Source organism: Callithrix jacchus, chromosome 2 (genome assembly GCF_049354715.1).
Source record: "Callithrix jacchus isolate 240 chromosome 2, calJac240_pri, whole genome shotgun sequence".
NCBI lineage: Eukaryota > Metazoa > Chordata > Mammalia > Primates > Cebidae > Callithrix > Callithrix jacchus.
In genome coordinates this window covers 98,912,884-98,932,589 of record NC_133503.1, presented here as the reverse complement: position 1 = coordinate 98,932,589, position 19,706 = coordinate 98,912,884, and the positions used below count along the sequence as shown (strand labels likewise).

General features: G+C 40.3%; 2 protein-coding genes across 2 annotated transcripts in view; both read left to right on the top strand.

Moving 5' to 3' along the window:
• The first annotated feature begins 2,765 nt into the window (after positions 1-2,765).
• TSLP (thymic stromal lymphopoietin) lies at positions 2,766-14,298 on the top strand. The gene is made up of 5 exons (XM_002744685.6): positions 2,766-2,799; positions 3,213-3,349; positions 4,170-4,214; positions 4,883-5,017; positions 7,305-14,298. The coding sequence occupies exons 1-5, from the start codon at positions 2,766-2,768 to the stop codon at positions 7,425-7,427; spliced, it is 474 nt and encodes a 157-aa protein (XP_002744731.3). The 3' UTR covers positions 7,428-14,298.
• Positions 14,299-16,829: 2,531 nt separating this feature from the next.
• The window catches only part of WDR36 (WD repeat domain 36), a 38,804-nt gene continuing 35,927 nt past the window's right edge, over positions 16,830-19,706 (top strand). Inside the window, exon 1 of the mRNA XM_008991713.5 lies at positions 16,830-17,137. Coding sequence (XP_008989961.3) covers positions 16,976-17,137 — 162 coding nt within the window. The 5' untranslated portion in view covers positions 16,830-16,975. The remainder of the gene's footprint in view (positions 17,138-19,706) is intronic.

The following is a 19,706-nucleotide window of genomic DNA, read 5'->3' as shown; positions in this document are numbered from 1 at the left end:
ACATGTAGTACAGAAGACTGAGCCCTGTTGTGCTGATGATCATGACCAAAAGCTTAAGAAAAATTGGTTTTCATAGTGACTTTGTGTGTAACAAAGCTAGTCATAGCCTAGTGGTTGTTTGGAAGCTCAGAGCTCATTTTTGAGATCAATTATTTTAATTCTCCAGTTTTTAGTAATGCTTTTCTGTAGCCTTTTCTGCACCTGATTCTAACTGTCTTATTCCTTTGTTCAATTGTCTTGTCTCACCTTGATTGTTTTTTATCTTTTGGCAGCAATGTATTTATTGCAAGTCGCTTCAAATGCTGCTGGAAAAGCAAAGAGGGAACAAATGGTCTGCTGTATAACATTACCTACTTTTAAAGAACTTGCAATCTAATAGAGAGATAACGTTGAAAAGCATTATTGAAATGTGAAGTAATCTATGGAAGCCATAGAAAGAGGTCCCAAATAAATATGGCTTAAAAAATAATGAGGTCACATCCAGGTAGGAGACCACCTTTGGAGACATCAAACAAGATGAACATGGAAAGACATGAAAATCTAACAATTCATATGGGGAGATTTGGAAGAAGAAAGCTCAGAGCATGTTTAGACCATATTACCTTCAGATACTGTTTGCTGGAAGCCTAGGAGAATGAAGGAGATAAGGCTGGAAAGACAGTTTGGAGTCAATGCAGGAGGGATAATTGTAAATCTCAAAACAACCTTGAGTAGGTTGTTTTCCCATACGTTTTTGAGCAGAAAAGTAATATAATCAAGGTGATCTAAGAGGTCACATAATTACAGATAAGGAAATTGGGGGCAACAGGAACAAGTGTTTAGCTATGTTTTAACAGACAAAAAGACACCTTTCAGTATGCCTGAGATGGAGAGACCCTGCTTGCCTCATCTCTGCAAAGACTCTGCATAGATCATAGATACAGGGGTTTTAAAGGGGGAAGCAAAATAAGGGAGAGGCATTCTGGTTATACCTCCAGTAGAATGCAAGTTGAACCTCAATGCAATGCTGTTCTTGCCCCATCAGCAATCAAGAGATGAAGCTGAAGGTTCCAGTGGGCAGTCACACTCTCTGGCCCTACAGCAAGCCACTAGAGGGGGAGGGTATGTGAGGTGAAGGTGACAGAAGCAGCCACCATGCCCTTGCCTTTGTCTCGAAGCTATCCCAGCCCAGTGAAGAAATCTGGGTTTAGCTCCTGTCCGCTTATGCAATGTCCAGCTGCCGACCAGAATCACCTCTGATGTCACAACAGATGAATCAAGCTTCGGCGTTATCCCCCAATACCCTGAGGAGTTGGTGATGGAGGAAAAATGGACTTCTTTTTCAATTAATGCTGTGGTGACTTAAGTCACCACATGAAGAATTCCAGAAAAGTGGCATCTTTGAAGTTAGCGGTGAATCAGAGGGTTTCCGCCCATCTCGACGAGTGCCTTCTATGAAAAAGAGTTTAATTCTGGCTGGAGTTTGTCCCCTACTGTTTTCCCGCATCTCTCGACATTCCCTGCTCTTTTTCTCAGGCACCGCATGGCCTGTGAAATTTCCTGGGATTTACACACGGTGTCCAATTTCGTTGCTCCGAGCGATGACTCCTAGGAACAAGGACCAGGGCGATGCAGGCTCTGACACTTGAGGGAGGGGGGTACGGGAGAGATGGACGGGGGAGAGGAAGGGAAGGAGAGAGAGAGGAGAGCTGGAAGTAGAGGGTGCCCGGGGCAGCTTGAGCAAAGCTAGGGCGGAGCAGGTGGTTTATCTCAGCAACCTGATCAGTGTGTCGGCCTTTTCCTGGCTTCAGCCCTCCATTGGTGCTGCTGGAGCTAGGAAGACTGCTAGACATCCTCTAGGGCGTTCTTCCTGACTCACTTGGCTGCGTTTTTAAATATTCTTTTCTGAATCAGCAAGAGTTTGCTAGTCCAAATCTGAGCCCGCCGTCTCTCAGTTTCTCCTGTCTCTAAAACCCGTGCCCGGGCTCAGGCCCCAGGTGACCGAAGTTTTCCAGGCTACACTGCGTGGCTCAGCCTCAGGGAAGCAGAGCGCACGAAAGCGTGCGCCGCCTCCGGGAGAGCTGGGCGCAGGACAGCATCCTCTCCGTGCGCTCACCGCTGCGCACCCGGCAGCCCAGTCCAGCGCTGGCGTTAAGAGTGTGACTGTGAATGTGGCTGGGCCCTGGACTTTGTGGTTTTAAAAGTTCTTGACACCTACTAGAACTTTGAGTATCACTTGTATGAATTCTTGACAAAATGTGGGGCCATGATTTTTTTCTAAATTATTTTTCTTTAGTGACCATCTGTGAACGTGCTAGAGGACAATTCAGCCCCTAAGGTGCCCCTAGTTACCAAGAGTAGGCGCTTTTCCTGAAATTGATACAGGAAATTTGAAAAGTAGAGTTTTTGAGAACAAGGTACATCCGATCTTTTTCCATTTATTTCAACCTCTTATCTTTCCTGTCCCTGAGTTTCTGGTCACGGTTGCACATTTAATGCTTTCTCAGGGAAGCACTGTCGAAGACTGAGACTGCACCTACCCTCCAAAGCATCCCATAAGTAAGCACAGTTTCTTACTAGCCAAGAAGAAGGGAATGCACTATTGAAAGCGTCCACACGAAATGCTCAGAGGTGTTCAGGATGCACGGGCAGTACGCAAGGACTTCAAATCTTTAAAGTAACTGCTGGTTTCAGAAGGTATTTTTCCCAAATAGAAAGGATTGGTCATGGTAATGCCTTGTAGGAGAAAGACACCAGTATCCATTTCTTAAAGGACATTCACACATATGAAGAATTTAGGGCAAAGCAAAAAGGAGAAAGGTGAGGGAAATTCCTGATGACTTTACTAATGTTAAAATTCCATAGATTTAGCTACTCCTTTTTTTTCCCCTTTCACATCATCAATTCAGAATTCTATAAAGGAAGAGAATGACATGGTAGAAAATCATTGGCCTAGGAGAAAAGAGCCCGTAGGCGTTTAGGTGTTATATATGTGCAGCCAGAAAGCTCTGGAGCATCAGGGAGACTCCAACTTAAGGCAACAGCATGGGTGAATAAGGGCCTCTTGTGTACTGGAAAAGAGAGACAGAGGCTGGTGCTTGAGCAGTGGCCCCTAAGGCAGACCCTGCAGATCTAGAGGCAATTCAGCCTTGGTGGGAAGAGTTTTGTGTGAAACTGGGGTGGAATTGGGTTTCCACGGACATGCCCTGATACTTTACTATATGTTCTGTCAGTTTCTTTCAGGAAAATCTTCATCTTACAACTTGTAGGGCTGGTGCTAACTTACGACTTCACTAACTGTGACTTTACGAAGATTAAAAAAGAGTATTGCCGTACTATTCTTGAAGACTTGCTTACATATATGATTGGGGTAAGTGAAGAAACTTTTTTGAAACAAATGTATTTTCATCAGATACGTAGACATACACACACTCTACAATTTTACTTTGTAGGAAAGAAAAATAATTTAGAAAAAAATCATGGCCCCACATTTTGTCAAGAATTCATACAAGTGATACTCAAATATATTGGCATCTAAAATAATTATTTAGAAATTGGCACATTAAGCCTGCAGATGCTGATGAAAAGCAGGTATTGATAGGCAGTGCATTATGCATCAAGGATGTCTATCCTCTGCTAAAGTACTGCTCTGATTATGCTGTAAAAAGACAGCAGGAAGTAAGAGCTTAAGAAAGAGAAGAAAAAGAGATCATTCTCATGAGCTAAGCCCTAAGGATTGATGCTGTGCTTCAGGTCTCTCCAGTGTTTTAGATGTTTCAGGAAGCAATTTATTACAGAATATGATGTGCTTAGAATTTTTGTAGTAATCGTTTTCCTGATTAACCTAATTTCTAGATAGAGTCTGTATTCATGAACGGCTACAGTACAGATATGGACATCCAAAGAATGGCATTATTGCTCACAAGCATAGTGCCCTGTGCAGTAGTGACTTGAGGGAAGGAAGTGGGGAGGTCTCCCTCTGAGACCTGAACCTTTTGGTGTGATTTCAAACACTAGCCAGCACTATCTGAAGACTATTTCACTGCCTTGTCGATGATATAGGAAACAGGTATCTGACTGCAAACTGTTTTCAGAGCACCTTTAAAGCCTGGGAACAAAGGGTGGGGAAATGATTTTCCTTGTAGAGTTGAAAATCTTTACCATCCTTGTCACATTTTCCTTTCTTCCAGACCAAAAGTACCGAATTCAACAACACCATCTTTTGTAACAATCGGGTGAGTAGAGAGATCAGTGCTGCTGGCTTTCTCCAGGGAGGCGCCAGGCATTTTGAAGAGGGAGTAGCCTACGATGTGCAGAACCCCGGGAGGTGCCTAGGCTCCCGGACAACGCCGGCGGGGATAGGGGACAACTAGGCTGCCAGCGCGGGGCTGCGCCAAGCTTGGGACAACAATTGTGTTCCAATTTAGGAGGAGGAAGTCTCTATCCGGAGGAAAGGCAAATCGGGAACTGGGACCAGGAAATCTTGTCGGGGCACCACCTGCTGGGGTCCCAGCCTTCACGCTCGGGCCGGGGCTTTTGGGCTCCTCGGCAGCCTGGAGACTTGGGCGGAGAGAGCGTGGGTGACTGTCCTTTCGCAACCAGCGCCCTCCGCCACCCTCACCACGCCCCTGCTCCCCAGCGGTTGGTTCTTCCTTGCTCTTCTCAATCGTTACCTCCTCCCTCTAACTCTTGTTTGTGGTGTCCTCCGCTCCTCCCCAAACTTCCTCCCCTCCCCTTTCACTCAGTTCTCACCAACGCGCGCTCTCTCTGTCTCTCTCTCTCTCTCTCTCTCTCTCTCTCTCTCTCTCTCTCTCTCTCTCTCTCTCCTCCCTCCCCCCCCCCCTCACTCTTTCTCTCTTTCTGGTGTTTGCCTTTTCTCGTAAACTTTGCTGCCAATGAGCAGTCACACTGCCTTACTGAAATCCAGCGCCTAACCTTCGATCCCACCCCCGGCTGCGCGGCGCTCGCCAAGGAACTGTTCGCCGTGAGAACTAACGCTACCCTAGCTCTCTGGTGCCCAGGCTATTCGGAAACTCAGGTAAGCCCGAAGCCTCAAAAGCTCGCTTTGTACCTTGGGGATAACCTTGAATTAAACTGGGGCTTTGCTGCAGAAGTCATTCTCCGACTTTTATCTAGGTTTTATCTTTTCAAGAGCAAACGAGCCAGGTAAAAGCGGTAGGATGTCAGTTAGTCCCACGTTGATACCTGGAATCAAACCCACCTATTTCTAGGGTTCTGATTCCGTTTTGGCTGAATTACCGTCCTAAATCTTAGGGCAATGTTTCAGGGTATGATGAGTGAGCCTCCTATATCAAGATGTTTTGATTGCTGGAGCATAGGGTTATGGCTGTTAAAAATGCCAGTTCTTAGGAGCTCAACCCAGACCTTCAACATCAAAATCTCAGGTCATGGGGCTCCTTAAGAGATTCTTGTCCAGTCCAAAGTTTGAGCAACACCGCTTGTTCTTATCACTTAATTATTGTGAGCTTCTTTGTTAAAATGTTGCATTATACATAAAATCTCTATCCTACGTTTACTTAATTGCTTGTATGGGTACTATTGCTGTCTCTACATATTTTACAGATGTAGTTATCTGCATTTGAATGCATGTGTAGCATTAAATATGGAGATAGTGTAGTGCTCTGGAGACAGCCTGCCTGACTTTTGAACCCTTGCACCATAACTTCTGTGAAGACTTGGATCAATTACTTAGCCTTTGTGTACTGTAGCTTCATGGGTAAAGTAAATGTCATATCAGTCTTATACAGGTTGTTTATAAGGATTAAATTAGTCAATACATGTAAATGCAGCTGCAACAGTGTCTGGCACATAATAGACACTCAATAAATATTTATTTCAGTCAGCAAGTAAAGTAGAGAATTTATCTTCACGATGACAAGTTTAAGAAAGAAAGAGACAAATGCAGATATGTATGATTGCTCCTTGTTAACCTAGTGGACTTTATATGTCTGCAATCTAAGTAGATGGACAAGACTGTCACTTTTCAGAGGTTGAGGATTGAAGTCATTAGGCTGATCTGAATTGAGCTTGAATTAGAAACTCAATACCAGTCAGCCATATGAGAAACCTATTTGGCTCCATGCCTTCTTATGAAGGAGACCCTGGCAAATCTACAGATGGCCACAATAAAATTTGTTCAAATAAGAGCACAAACAAAAGCCTACGTCAAGTTCTTGAACAGCATGTGAGAAAGGGAGAGTTTGGAGAAATTTAATTCAGTCACCTCCCAAGCCCAAATGGGGAGACTAAGACTAATAACAGTTATGACTTTGCATATTTTAAACTGTAAGATTTGTGCTTAGTAACCCCGTGACTTTATTAATCTGCATACCGTGTGTCTAGGACCCCCAGTGTACTACTGAAACGTAATTCAGATAAAGACATACACCGGAATCCTCTTTAAAATAAACCCTCAGAGGTCTGCAGCACATCTAGATGGTGGGGCAGGGGAGGAGGAAGGATGGGGAGCAGGAGCATGCATGTTGGGTCCAAAAACTAGACTATGTTTACAGAATTATGTCTATAAAGAGGTATGAGATAGCTCTTGCCCATGAGGAACTTGTGATCTCGTCAGGGAGATCTTGAAATCAGCAATTTATTCATTTACTTAATCATTCAACAAATATTCAGTGTTTCCTATGATTAAGACACTGTCCTCAGTGCTATGGGGAATACCTGTGATGCAATATTAAGAAAAGCATGTGGCCAGGTGCGGTGGCTCAAGCCTGTAATCCCAGCACTTTGGGAGGCCGAGGCGTGTGGATCACGAGGTCAAAAGATCAAGACCATTCTGGTCAACATGGTGAAACCCCGTCTCTACTAAAAATACAAAAAATTAGCTGGGCACGGTGGCGCGTGCCTGTAATCCCAGCTACTCAGGAGGCTGAGGCAGGAGAATTGCCTGAACCCAGGAGGCGGAGGTTGCTGTAAGCCGAGATCGCGCCATTGCACTCCTGCCTGGGTGAAAAGAACGAAACTCCGTCTCAAAGGAAAAAAAGAAAAGCATGTGAGAGCCAAGTTAAATGACACACACTCTTAAGCACCAGGAGAGTTTCCAAAAGCAAGGTGTGAGCTATCAGCGAGGCTTTTTGAAGGAGGTGGTGCTTGACCTTGAAGCAAGAGTAGGTGGATGGGGAAACAGGAAGGCATTCCCCTGGAGAAGGCACATAGGAGCACATAGTAAGCAGGTACTCTGGAAACACATTGAAAGGTGGATTCACATAGAGAAGGCAACATAACCTGCACACAAAAGTTACTAAAGATAGTGAAAAGTAATTTTGACTACTGATTCTCATATTCTACAGATAAATGCTACTCAGGAAATGAAGAAGAGGAAAAAAAGAAAAGTCACAACCAATAAGTGTCTGGAACAAGTCTCACAATTATCAGGATTGTGGCGTCGCTTCATTCGAACTTTAAGGAAATGACAGTAAACCATCTTTATTATGGCCATGTTTCACAGCACGAAAATAAATCATCTTTATTAAGTAGATGAAACATTAACTGTGACAAAGAAGACCACAAATAGTTATCTTTTAATTACGGAAGAGTTTCTTAACTTATTTTTGTAAGTTTTTGTTGTTTAATGTAAGTTTATAATGCAGGGGAAGTACTACTCCTCAAATATTGAGGGAAGCTTCCATAACATTGATGACTGGCTTTGTGGCAGAAATTCACAGCTGTAATTGTATCAGCATTACTCAAGAGGAAAATCCAAAAGTGTATTAGAGCTTCTTTCCTTGAAAAAGGAAAATATTTAACTTGACGATAGCACCTAAATTTATGTTAAAAAGGCAGACATTCCTTCTACATGTAATGAGACTAATTGTGTTAAATTAAAAATTTACAAGAGAAGAAAGTAAATGCACATGGGGTTTCACAAATAGTTGTAAATATAATGAAGTAATTTAAAATAATTTTCAAGCAAAATACTGTGAAAGTATTCTAAGCCAAGTTTTAAATATTATCTAGCAGACAAGAGTGGTATATGCAAGTAAATCCTGAGAAGTATTTTTGTTACTAAGTATTTTTGTTAGGAACACACATTATATATAAATTTATGTATATATGTATTGCAAAATGTAATTTATTTTGTGAACACTTTTGAACATGTTCCTTTGTCATTGACATTATATATTTCTTAATAAAATAATTCTCAAATTCGTTTCTTATAAATCATCTTTCAAATCTAGTTAGTAGACAATTTACACACATACTTTTCTAAGGGACATCATCTTTCTTCGAGTTTTTACCTCCACTCATCCTTGGAGCCCGTTGACTTCTTCCCTTTATACCTGTTGGCTCTGCTTATAGGAAAGAATATTTGGAGATAGGCAGCTCAGGATGCATTGCAATCATCCTTTTCTTAAATTTTGTCACTTGTCTTTTTTTTTCCCTCTCCTCTTGAACCTTCCTCACACCTGGAAGAAACAAAGTAGGCAAAAGTGAATAGGGGATATCAAATCTATTCTTGAATTTCTGCAGCAAGCTAGAGCCACAGGCACCCTCTCACTCACCTTCCACTAAGAATCCTCCAAACACCAATAGGAAGGGCTACCCTTGTTATAGAACCTAGGCCAAAATAGAGCACATGGGAATGCATTGATTTTTCCTAGGAGTAGACAGGCTCTTCTAATCACTCCCCTGAGGGTTAGTTGGGGCTAAACCATGACAGAAGAGGGGAAGTTCAATGTCCTTAAATCCATCTTACCTGCCAACAGGTAAGAGGAAGCTTACATTATATGTCCAGTAAGCATTTAAAGAGTACTTACTGTGGAACAAGACTTCAGCCAAGCACTGGGGATAGAAACGTAAGAGAGCCTTTGTCCAGAGAAGCTCAGGGTGTGGCTGAATAGGCAGTTTCTTTTGTCCTGAGGAAAATTGGGACATGCCTGCTTTCCAGAAATCTTCCTCTGAAGACCTGATCCAAGTCCTTAAATGCCATTATAAGAGAAATTCCTTTAAGTCTATTAACTCCATTTTAGTAAGGATTCACCGACTACATTTTACTGAACCGTGAAAAGAAATACACTCACAATTTTTCACAAAGTTTTGGGCCCAATTCCCCTAAAAGAATTGAGGATTAAGGAGAAAGGAGATAGCACAAAGTCATCCCATTAAGTGCAGTTTCTTTGAATCTTCTGCTTTATCTTAAAAATATTGTGTAATTTATATATTTTATTTTTCTATAAATTTCATAGTTGTCCTAATATAAAATTAGTCATTTAAATTAGACTGTCAAAAGTAATGGGTAAGAGGATGCATCATATTAATTTAGTAAGAACTTTCCAAATGTTGCAACAATGTGGATCATACCTCTCTGATTTTTCAACTGTATTGAGGCTTTCTTGGTGGACTAGCATATGGCCAGTTATGTCAATGTTTCATAGTCAAAAAAAAGTTGCAAATTGTGGTTTAAGCATATAAAGTTGGATATATACCTATTCAGACTACACTGTTAGTTATGCTATTTATACTATCTATATTCTCACTTTTGTCTTGTCATTCAGAGGCTAAGAAACCTGTATGAAAGTCTACTGCTGTTATAATTCTTCACTTCTTTGTATGCATAAAGTTTTGCTTTCTTGTTGCTGATACTATTTTTATCCAATGCCTAAAAAAAATCTCTGAAGCCATTTATTGATAATTGTACCCTTACCATTACAACATTTCCACATTTTATTTGCCAATTAATTTGTGCCCTCTGTTACACTCTTTCTAGGTCTCTTTGTTTTTGATATTTCTTATACATAGAGTGTCATTTTAGTGTGTGGAGGTGGGGAGCAAGAGGTTTGTAGGAGAGGGAGTGGGTGAATTCCAGACTGAGACATGTTTACTTTTAGTGCTGTTGCTGCATTTTTTTCTATTTTCTGTTTTCATAGTTCTACACTATTTGTATAATTTAACCTAAAAATAGGTCTTTATATTTATTACTTTTAACCATTTCTTCTTATTTTTGTCCTATCCCTTCAGCATATTGACATCTCGAGAATTTGAATCTTGGTTCTGTTATTACATAACTATCCCTCATAGGCTTTCTATTGCTTAATTCAGTTTTTGAAAAAGTGTTGACCAAGACAGTACTAAGCCCTCCTTACCTTCAAGGGAGGCAACTCTATAGGCTGGTAAATTTATTTATCCATGTTCTTTATTTAAAAGAAAAAAAAACTTCCCTTAACTTTTAAGAATCAAATACCCATTTTTTCATTGTATCCATATCAAAAAATAAGGGGAAATTTATCAAATGCTTTTCTGAAGTCAAAACATACTAAGCCCATATCAAACCCACAGATCAAATAAATTTACCCAAAAATAGGACTTTTAAAATATTTCAATTATATTCCTTTTTAAATTTTACAAGTCAACTTTCTGGGAATTATAACAAACAATAACACTAAACTGATCTGAGATTTTTTTAGTATTCCTTCCTTTTTATTATTCAGAAGTACTAAGTTTTCTCAAATGCTTTTGTTTTAGCTGTAGCTTTGAGAATATCTGTTGGCGTTTGTCTGGCATTGCACTTTATAAATACGCCTATATTTTTTGATACCCAGTATTTACAGATTACCAAATAATATAGTTTCACTGATGATTATCATGCAAAAGTTATTTATGTCTAAACACAAAAGATAATAGCTCATATACAAAGTTAATTGCAAATTGAATTTTTTGAGTCTCAGGTTCTACATTTCTGAAATAAGGATGATGCTTCCTACATTATTGTGCTATTATTAGAATTAAAGTACATAATAAGTATAAAGTCCTTGGCAAATGGTAAGGAAAAGTCTTTAAATGGAGTTATTTGAATGCCTGTTTGTAACCATTATAAAGATTAGGAATAGAGACTGTTACAGAGCCTGTCAAATACCTTCATTTTGTTTTCTGACTAGGACTGCTTTGTGACAATAGAAAGAAGGTTGAAAAGTTTAGGCACACAGTTATTGACAGACTGCAATTTTGAACTCTACCAAGATAGTGGAGTTCATAGGACAAAATACCTCAGGTGAGAGCTGCACACAGAAAGAAGCTCAGAGACCTGTAGGCATATCTCTTGAATATTTAGCTGAGTACTTTTCAGCATACAGCTGTGAGAAAACTACCCAATACTGGGGGAAGAGTCATTTGAAAGATAGAGGGAATAGTGCCCATTACTCACTCAAAGCCAGAAACATTACCTATTTTCACCAACTAGGCTGGAACATCTCACAACTCATTAGGCATTGGGTAGGGCACTCAGGAGAGTCTTATTATTTTAATAATAAAGAATAATTAGCCCTTGAAAGAATCAAACTGTTTCCAAGTAACTTAGCTACATCCTACAATAAACTTCAAGAATATCTGTCGAAATTAAAAAACCACCTAGGGCCCAAAAAGAAAAATGCACAGTATTTGTTATATAATTAAAGATGATCAGAAATAAAAAAAGAGAGAAAATACAACCCATGATGAGGGAAAAAGTGAAACTGATTCAGAGCTAACATTGAAGTTAGAATTAGCAGACAAGGACATTAAAATGGTTACTGTAACTATATTCAATATGTCCAAAAAGTTAAATATAGACACAGAATACATAAAGAAAATCCCAATCCAGCTTCTAGATATGAAATCTGTAATGTGTGAAGTGAAATCCACAGTGAATGGTAATGATGAGAGATTAGACATTGCAAAAAAATAGGATTGGTAAACTTGAAGAAATTATACCAAGGGAAACTATCCAAAATAAAACACAGAAGGAAAACAATAACTTAAAAATGAAAAGATCATCAGTGAGCTGTGAAACAACTGCAAAAGCCTAATATATATATAATAAATATCGCAAGGAATGAAGTAAAGAGGTGCAGAAAAAAATATAGAAAGAAACAATGGTAAATTTCCAAACTTTATAAAAACTCTAAACCCACAGTTCCAAGAAGCTCAATGAAGCACAAGAAACAAATAAACTTACACTAATGATCATCATAATCAAGTTGCTCAAACCAGAAAATCTTAAAAGCAGCCACTGACATTGTAAAGACCTTCAGCACGTTCTCCTTAGGATTTCCTCTCCAGACCACTTTGACCCTTTCTCCTGTATTTCATATATAGAATTTCATGAATAATATAAGTAGAAACCAATTTTACATTGGTTAGCCTTAATTATCGAGTTCTAACTTCTGTTTAAGTAGGAGGATGGGAAGATTCTTTTCTATTCTCTGCTATTCTTGAAGTAAAGACAAGGATTGTCATAAATGAAAGCAACACTTACTGAGTAGTTTTATCAGTTATTTTTCTTATAGTACCTTATAAACTATTTGCAATGATCCTGTGCTATCCCAATTTTATAGATGCTAGAAAAGGCTCAATCAGCAAAATATCCATTGTAGCACAACTAGACTGTGTAATATCTAGCTGATTCCAAAGTACACACTTTCTATTACTTGAGGTTAAAGTTTTAGATTTTAAAATTTAAAAATGCCTTGACTAAGTGGAAATTATCCCCATTACCTAACTGGTAGATGTTATAGTTGTCTTCTCAAAAAGGATTCTGTAACTTCTTAATTTTGCATCTATTTCCCCATCTACCATAGGGCTTTAGGGATTGATCCCAGTTCCTGAGGTGGATTTTGATTAGTCCAAGCTAGTCTGGGTGTCCCAATATTCTTGCTTAGAGTAGAGATAACCAGGCTAACACCCATAAGCTGGTACCTTGACTTGGGTCTTGTTCAGGATAAACATATAGCCACCTTTTGTGATGAACAATAAGCATAGGTTTTTTGGGGCAAACTCTAAAAAAAGTTTCCTCACTTTAAAAAAAGAAATAGAGTGATGGTCTTCCCGTCTCATGAGACACAAACAAAGAAACATGCAGTGGCAACTACAATTAGCAATTATCCTAAAACCAGCATTGAGATAAAGCCATGGATGGCAGAGAAAGATGGAAATAGCTTGACGTTGTAAGTGTATAATTATACAAGTAGATTAATCCATCTTGACCTCACCCTTCTTTTGATTTCCCATTCCATGAGCTAGTTAAAATTTTTGTTTTTGTTTTTCTGTAATGGTGGTTATTGTTTCTTCCTGTTTAATGCTACAATTTACCTGAATGCCAAGACAAAATTAATCTTGATTTAATTTGAAGTAGGAATAAGGGATGAGCAAGATGAAGGTAAGCCCCAATATCTTAGGGAGCAAGCCTAAAATTGTGACCTGGGATGGTAGAGACACAGGAAAAGTAAACATGTAAAGAGGATGCCATTATTTGGCATATTTCACATTGTTTCCTTCTGTGGCTTAAACATGTGTCCTACCCAAAATTCATGTTGAAGCTTAAATCCCCACTGTATTTGGGGAAGTGATTATATCCAGAGGGCTCCACCCCATGAATGGATTAGTTCCTTATTAAACGGCTGGAGGAAACTAGCCTAGTTTCTTCTGTTCTTCTACCATGTGAGGACACAGTGTTCATCGCCCTTTGCCTTTTCTGTCATTTCTGCGATGTGTTGACACCTAGCCAGTGCTATATATGAGGAACAGGCCTTCACTACACACCAAACTTACTAGCCACTAAATGTTGGACTTCCCAGCCCCAGAACTGTGATAAATAATTTTTGTTGTTTACAAATTCCCTAGTCTCAGGTATTTTGTTATAGCAGTACAAATGGGCTAAGAAACTTTCTATAAACAACTCTCATGTCAATAGATCATTGCCTTGGCAATTGTAGCTGAGATGCCACTTTTCAAGATGGTGCTCCTAGATGCAGTCTTTTTATGCCCCTACACCCTTCTCTGTTCTACTCTCCCTTCTGCTAGCTATTCTTGTGTGGAAGAGAGTGGCAGGGCATTTCAAATTGCATTGAGGGTGAACTTAGATTGTGTTTGGAGCAGATATTATGGATATAAAGTTTATGGAATAATTCAGGGGAAATATCAAATGTATATGGAGTTTGAGAGAGATTTGGTAATAATTTAAGAGTGTAGCCCATACTTTATCTTGGTACGATATCTAGCACATAGCAGTTCTCAACAGACATGCTGAGTAAAGGAATGAAGGAATTAAAATGAATTAAAAGCTAAATAGATGTTTCCCAAGAATAAACTGTTTTAAAGACCATTAAGAGTCAGAAACTGAACTGGCAGCAGCAACTATCAGAAAAGCTATCTGATTCCTGTCACCTGCTTCTGTGCAAAAAGAAAAGGAAACTATCAGTGTTATTGTAACCTGCCATTATTCTTCACAGCTTCTTTTAAAACAACCCTGTCCCTTCTTTTCCCCCAAAGCTGCAAAATAAAAATTAAACTTGCATTTATTTAAGCATCAAACATCCACTGAGCCTTTATTCTGTGTCATCCTTTTACACATAACTAAGAACATGAATAATTTGGAAACCTTAAAATCATACTAGAGGATATCTGTCATTTGTGAACCTGCAGCCCAGTCCTCACTTTCTGTAATGCAGCTTTAAGACTTGTATAAAGAAAACAAACTATAATTTTTTTTTATTTTTAGATGCTAATTTTCACACATTTCTCCAAAATTCACATAGACTTTTGCTAGGTTATAATGAGAAGGCAAACAAACACCAAGTCTTACTGGCTTGCAACAACAGTTAATTCTCACTCATTACAAACTGGCAACCTCAAGTCGGCTGCAGGTCTTATCTACAGACCTTCTCTTTTCAGGACCCAGACTGAAAACGCAGCTCCTGTTTGAGACATGCCTTTCTCTTTCGGCAATGGAAAAGAGCAAGAGCTTAAATTACTCTTCAAGCTTCTGCTGGGACTTGGTGAACATCATGTTTGCTCAGATGCACTGGCCAAAGTCAGTCAAATGCTTCCTTTTTCTGCTTCACCATGAAGGATTTGCTACAAATGTTGGGCAAAGGACAGAGATATACATCTTCTTACAGGAGGGAGTTTAAATATTGGGGTGCTAAAGTACATAACTCATTACTTTGGGAGGAACATGACTAACATAAAAAAGAGACAACATTCCACATTTTTAGCATTTTATTACTTAAATATAGCATTTTTGTTAAACAAATGTTTATTAAGCACCCCTTTTGTTCCATATACTGTTCCGGGTGCTTGTTATGTATTAATGAACAAAATGAAAAAAAAAATTCTCTACCTTTTTGGAGCTTACTCACTAAACTTTTAAAATAAAATAAGCCTAATAAATAAGTTAATAGTACAGTGAGATGCTCTTTTTCCCTCTTTTTTAATTTAAATAACATTTACAAATAATTAGCAAGTTGTCCACTTTTAAGTCACACCACAAACATGGCTGAAAATGTGCACAGCTATTGAGAAATCCGGGGTATAAACAAAAGTACAAGTAAGTACGACATGTCAACTAAATAACAAGCTCTCATTCTGTTAGCATCTGTTCCTTAATTATCTTAACATCCAAAGTGTTTGAGGCTCTGTGCCAAGAAATGCAAAATTTTTTTTGTTCAAGAATGTATGGGTCAGATATTCAAATTAGCTAACAAGTTATTTTTGTTTTATAATAAAATAATTACATTTTAGAACCGGAAGGCACCCGAGAGATTTTACACTGATCTCTGTTCATTAGGTATAATAGACCCTCTTTATCCCTTTCAAGTAAAAGTATGTTTCCATTAGTCACTCAGTCCAAACCTTGTTAGGCTGCCAAAACATTTTCATAAAAGAAATGGAAACAAAACAGTAAGATAAGAGCTTATTCCATATGTCGAACTTTGGTGTTGGGCTCTAAAGTCACCACTGTTTTAGTTCACATGCTCAGAGACTGCTCCCCAAACCTAAAACTTGGTAAGGTAGCTGGCTCCTGAGGAGTGAAGAATCTGACACCCACTGCACTGGAATCAGTCTTTTTCAGCACCCTAAGGCACTTAGCTCTAATGAACTGCCCAGACTCCCCTTTGCATCATGACGAGTTCCTCTCTAGAGCCCGTACTGTCTGCTTTTGACAGCCAACCTTACGGAATACTGACTTAATCAGGGGATCCCAATAACATTTAATATTTATCTTCATTTTCCGGGAGGAATCTATATCCATCCAAGTTGCCCAAGTGAGTAGTTCCCTCTCCCAAGTAATTAGTTCTACTCCCCAGGGAGTCTGTGGGTGCATCCCTCTGTCCCCTTTGAAATGTCCATTATAGCTTTCCTCTGTAAATATGTCAATACGTATCCAAAAGATGCGAATCTTTTTTTTTTTTGAAACGGAGTTTCGCTCTTGTTACCCCGGCTGTACTGCAATGGCGCGATCTCGGCTCACCGCAACCTCCGCCTCCTGGGTTCAGGCAATTCTCCTGCCTCAGCCTCCTGAGTAGCTGGGATTACAGGCACACACCACCATGTCCAGCTAAGTTTTTGTATTTTTAGTAGAGACGGGGTTTCACCATGTCGACCAGGATGGTCTCGATCTCTTGACCTCATGATCCACCCGCCTCGGCCTCCCAAAGTGCTGGGATTACAGGCTTGAGCCACCGCGCCCAGCCGAATCTTTAAAAATGTATTCGTAATGCTACTATCACATGCAAAAATTAAACATAATTCCTTAACATCATCGGATATCCAGTGTTCAAATTTTTCCAGTCTCACGTTTTGGTACATTTTAAAATAACCATATGTTTAACTCGTTTTCATCTCCAAAACTTTGATTTCCTCTCCACTCTCCTGGGAGTCGCGCTTCCCTCTTGGTGCTTCCCGCCCTTGCAGTCCCGTGGGAACCTGAGGAGTCAGCAGCAAAAGAGCTGAAGAACTACGCGAGGCAACGTGCTGGAAACCGTAGCCTACGGAACTGAAGTCACGCCTCCCATGCGAGCTCTGGAGGGAGCGCTTTATGTGTTGCACTGCGGGTAGTCTCCGGAAACGCGATTCGCAGCGGGCGCAGGAAGCGGTCTTGAATCTCCAGCTGCGGCCGAGGACTGTTAAACTACACACGCTGAAGGGGTTGGTTACGTGTTTTCTTCCTTCAGGACCGGAGCGGAGAGGAGCTGGGATCGCCGCAGCAATGGAACAGGCCTCGGAAAGGCGCACGGCCAGCGCGCTCTTTGCGGGGTTCCGGGCCTTGGGGCTTTTCAGCAACGACATTCCACACGTGGTGCGGTTCAGCGCTCTCAAGCGCCGGTTCTATGTAACAACCTGCGTAGGCAAGAGTTTCCACACCTATGACGTGAGTGACTTCTTTGGTTGGCTTCCCAGGAATCATCCTCCCCGGCCCCTAACTCTGTCCTGGAGCAATCCGGTTTTCTCTTCCCACCTACCATGGGCTTACTTTCTTTAACCCTTCTCTGTCCTATTAATGTTTCACCATCCGGTCACATAACACGTGCTGATTTAGCATTTGCAGTCCTCCTAGGGCGAGTTTCAGAGACAGGCTGGCCAAGGGTAAACTGCTAGGCAACATCTCAGTTCTATTGCAATAATATTTCTTCAGTGAATACTTACTGATCTTCCCTTGAAGGTGGAAACATAATTAAGACAAATCTCTACCTCTTGCATTATTAATGAGAGAGAAAAACACGCACGCTATTACGTTATTGGTGACACGATCTGGGTTAGAAATTCACACTAGGTAGAATGCATTGGGAGTATCAGAGAGGGCGAGATTAATTACGGTTAGGGAAAATATCTGATAGCAATCAGTTATTTTCAACTAACGCTGAGTGTCTGGCACTGTCACTCTTAGCCTTGCAGCCGTTTCTTGGCAAGGTAGATAACATTATACCGTAGCACCTTTATGTGAACTATAAAGGTAAATTTCGGCCGGACACGGTGGCTCAGCCTGTAATCCCAGCACTTTGGGAGGCCAACGCAGGCCGATCATCGAGGTCAGGATATGGAGACCATCCTGGCCAACAGGATGAAACACTCTACTAAAAAAACAAAAATTAGCTGGGCATGGTGGCGCGCGCCTCTAGTAGTGCCAGCTACTTGGGAGGCTGAGGCAGGAGACTTGCTTGAACCCGTGAGGCGGAGGTTGCAGTGAGCCGAGATTGGGCCACTGCACTCCAGCCTGGCGACAGAGCAAGACTGGTTTAAAAAAAAAACACAGGGCCGGGCGCGGTGGCTCAAGCCTATAATCCCAGCACTTTGGGAGGCCTAGGCGGGTGGATCACGAGGTCAACAGATCGAGACCATCCTGGTCAACATGGTGAAACCCCGTCTCTACTGAAAATTACAAAAAATTAGCTGGGCACGGTGGCGCGTGCCTGTAGTCCCAGCTACTCGGGAGGCTGAGGCAGGAGAATTGCCTGAACCCAGGGGGCGGAGGTTGCGGTGAGCCGAGATTGCGCCATTGCACTCCAGCCTGGGTAACAAGAGCGAAACTCCGTCTCAAAAAAAAAAAAAAAAACACAGAAGTAAATTTCAGAAAAATTGTTACTTGTCAGTGAAGATTTTTTTCCTTTAAGAGCTTCCTAATCGTTGTAATAGTGTCTCTTGTTTACTAATTTCTTTTGTCTTCTCCAAAAGAATGTAAGCTCTATGAGAGCAGGAACCTTGATGATGAGAATGGTAATAGTGTTAAGTACTTTATTTTCTGGAAAACATATTGTAGAGTTGTCTCTCTTGGAAGATTGTGAATATCAAATGGATTATTAGCAAGAAAAGCTGGGAGTTGGGAACCAGTTGAGTTAGTGGAATAGGAAAGTGAGGGCTGAGTTGAGGTCAATAGCAATTGGGTTTCTCAGTCTGGCTTTGTAATGGAGACAGGGTGGGTTAGAACCATACCATTAATCCTGTGAGAGTATTATTATCATTTTCTGCACTTGGTCCTTGTTCGCTAACTTTTGCTGATTATGTTTTTTTCTTGGAAATGTAATTTTTCTAAGTTTCTCTCTTAAAGAGCTTTTGAAATCTTGTCTTTGGTACAGTGTCTTTCCTGACACCGTGTTACACACAAACACGTGTTTTCCCCTTCATTCTACTGCCAAAGAAACCCTTTGGTTAGGAGTTACATATTTGCACATTTTATAAAGTCAACAATTTACTTACAGTGTATTGACATTTAGTCACAATAAAGATGGCTTTTAAGGTCTCCTCTAGTTGTAACACTGATGATACATTTGTAACATCATGGCATGTAAATGCTCTTTACCCAGACTACACTGCTCAGACTAGCCAATGCATTGGGCTATGACCTCTGAAACTGAAAATACTTGGGAGTGAAAAAAACAAAAAAATGGTGCTAATGAACAAGTCACTAATTGGGTCTTCAAGTGCTCAGTCCCATGACTATGGCTATATATGCTGTCCCCAGTCAGACTTCCTACAGTCCTATGGAGTAGCTGTTTCTACAGGGGGAACTAGACAAGTTGTGAATAGTTGCTGGTAGTGATGGTAGCAGCTATGATGTATTGAGCAATTACTATATGACTGGCCCATTCTGTTTTACACAAATTTACTCATTGAATCCTTTTAACAGTCCCATAAAGTAAATAAATTCCTGTTTTACAGATGAAGAATTTGAGGCACAGGGAGCTTATTTTTCTAGGGTCCTACAGTTGGATCAGTAGCCATGATTGAGTGAGCAAATTAGAGTCTGCAAGCCAGTCTAGCCCACTGCTTGTTTTTGTATGTCCCAGGAGTTCTGAATGATTTTGACATGTTTAAATGTTTGCAGGGTCAGGCTGGGGGTGGGGAGAAGGATATTTCATGACATGCAAACTTTGTGAAAATCAAATGTCAGTATCTATGGATAAAAGTTTAATACACCCATGCACATTATTTATGTATTGTAT